We start from the raw sequence: 1759 nt of genomic DNA, 5'->3' as shown, positions 1-1759 counted from the left end.
TACCTTATTGTAAATTTGTTTTGGGTATATTTTGGTGCATTACATACATATTGGTGTTTCATCTCCACATGTATTTAGGGCCAATATCAGATTTGTAGGGGAAAAATGTGTTGAATTTAGCCTAAAGGCAAGTATTATATTATTAAAGTGCGCATTTCTACTTACTGTTTCATTACAGTCATAACCTTTGAAGACCAATATTTTTCACATTTAGTTAAGAGATCATAAAATGATTACATGACAGTGAACATTGCACCAACTACGTTTTATTATTTGTTGATAATGAACCAAGTGTTTTCAACAAAATTATAGGGGGAAAAAAAGAAAGAAAATAGTCATAAAATAAATATATTGCTTCCAGAACATTATATACATGAGGATATTAGCAGTCATTCCCCTTTAACATATGCAACCATATATTCAAGTAGATATCCTGTTCAGTATATAGTTTTAAAACAGTCAATATTACTTTTTAATCTCTTGCACAACAAAATCAATCATTCTTATCTACTGAAAGACTAGTATTTGTTTTTTACCAACCATACCATCACTTGGCATTGCATCTTTTAAAGCAGTTTTATAATCCTCAAACTGGACCATTGCATGATCAGGTGGACACAGCCTACCCTGCTTCACTAAGTCAAAAAGTTTATTTAACATGTGCTCTCGTTCTGGGTGACTGAAATGATTCTTGTTCCAGCGTGTCATCCAAAATCCCTTCAGAGTCACATCGGAGAAGATCAGGGAACCAACGGGAACAGTGACAGGCTGAAAGGAATAAAGATTGAGTTGTCACAGACCCATTGCTTTTATGTACTTATTGGTATAACAGCTGAGAAAGTGAGATGTGACTATGCTGACTCATGGTAAAATTATGTATGGGGGGGGGGGGGGGTACACATTTAAGCCAACCTGAAAAACTAAAACTTGAATGTTTTCCTTTTGCTTTGTTCATTCCTTATACTTTCCTGGCTTACCTTTCTTGACATTCCGCCGTAAGTGACCATAACACCTTGGGATGACAACTGCCGCAAGATCTCTGTTCCGCTGCGTCCACTGACACAGTTCAGAGCTAAACTAGGCTTGGGGAGAGCTTGGACTGCCTCACTTTTTCTGAAAAAAGTTTAAAAGTTCAGTGAATCATCCTCAATAATTTTAAGATTGAGAATGCAGTATCTGCTTACATTCAAACAATAATTTGCAAGCAATAATACTCCCACTTTAACTTCAGGAAAATATAAAATCATTATTTTCACCAACTGTTAAACCATAGTGCACAAAACAAGATAACTGAAAATCACATTCCCCTAGGTCAATTAAAGTGAACTTTTGCTACTGCTAAAATATAAATAATCTATGGCAAACTAGTCATAAAAATCACAGTAATATTTACCCTGTGGAATGCCTTGTCTTTTGGCAAATTATCTTTTTCTATAAAGTTTATTTAGGTGCAAAATATGATATAAAGAGTGCTAAAAAAAAAATTGTTTTATGATGTGCTATTCAGACTTAAAATTGGTTGTCGCTGTTACTCTTTATCACACCATACAATAACATACACCAACATAAAGACAAATATATATCCATTACTTGTGAAGCCTTGTATTTTTACAAAAACATCTACTCCCTTGCCCAGGAAAGTCATGCATTAAAGTTAATATCTATAGCATGTCACTACAAATACAACTAAATGTTCTAATCAATCAAAATTGAGATTTGTTCTGAGGAATCCACACAGTTACTTTCAAAGGAAAAAATC

General features: G+C 33.9%; 1 protein-coding gene across 1 annotated transcript in view; it reads right to left on the bottom strand.

The window, feature by feature from the left end:
* Positions 1-332: 332 nt before the first annotated feature.
* The window catches only part of LOC113820483 (enoyl-[acyl-carrier-protein] reductase, mitochondrial), a 7186-nt gene continuing 5759 nt past the window's right edge, over positions 333-1759 (bottom strand). Inside the window, exons 5-6 of the mRNA XM_027372803.2 lie at positions 978-1113; positions 333-768 (exon numbers count right to left, since the gene is read on the bottom strand). Of these exons, the coding sequence (XP_027228604.2) occupies positions 508-768; positions 978-1113 (397 nt within the window). The 3' untranslated portion in view covers positions 333-507. The remainder of the gene's footprint in view (positions 769-977; positions 1114-1759) is intronic.

The sequence above is a fragment of the Penaeus vannamei genome, unplaced genomic scaffold (assembly GCF_042767895.1).
Source record: "Penaeus vannamei isolate JL-2024 unplaced genomic scaffold, ASM4276789v1 unanchor97, whole genome shotgun sequence".
NCBI classification, from domain to species: domain Eukaryota; kingdom Metazoa; phylum Arthropoda; class Malacostraca; order Decapoda; family Penaeidae; genus Penaeus; species Penaeus vannamei.
This window is presented reverse-complemented; position numbering and strand designations above follow the sequence as displayed.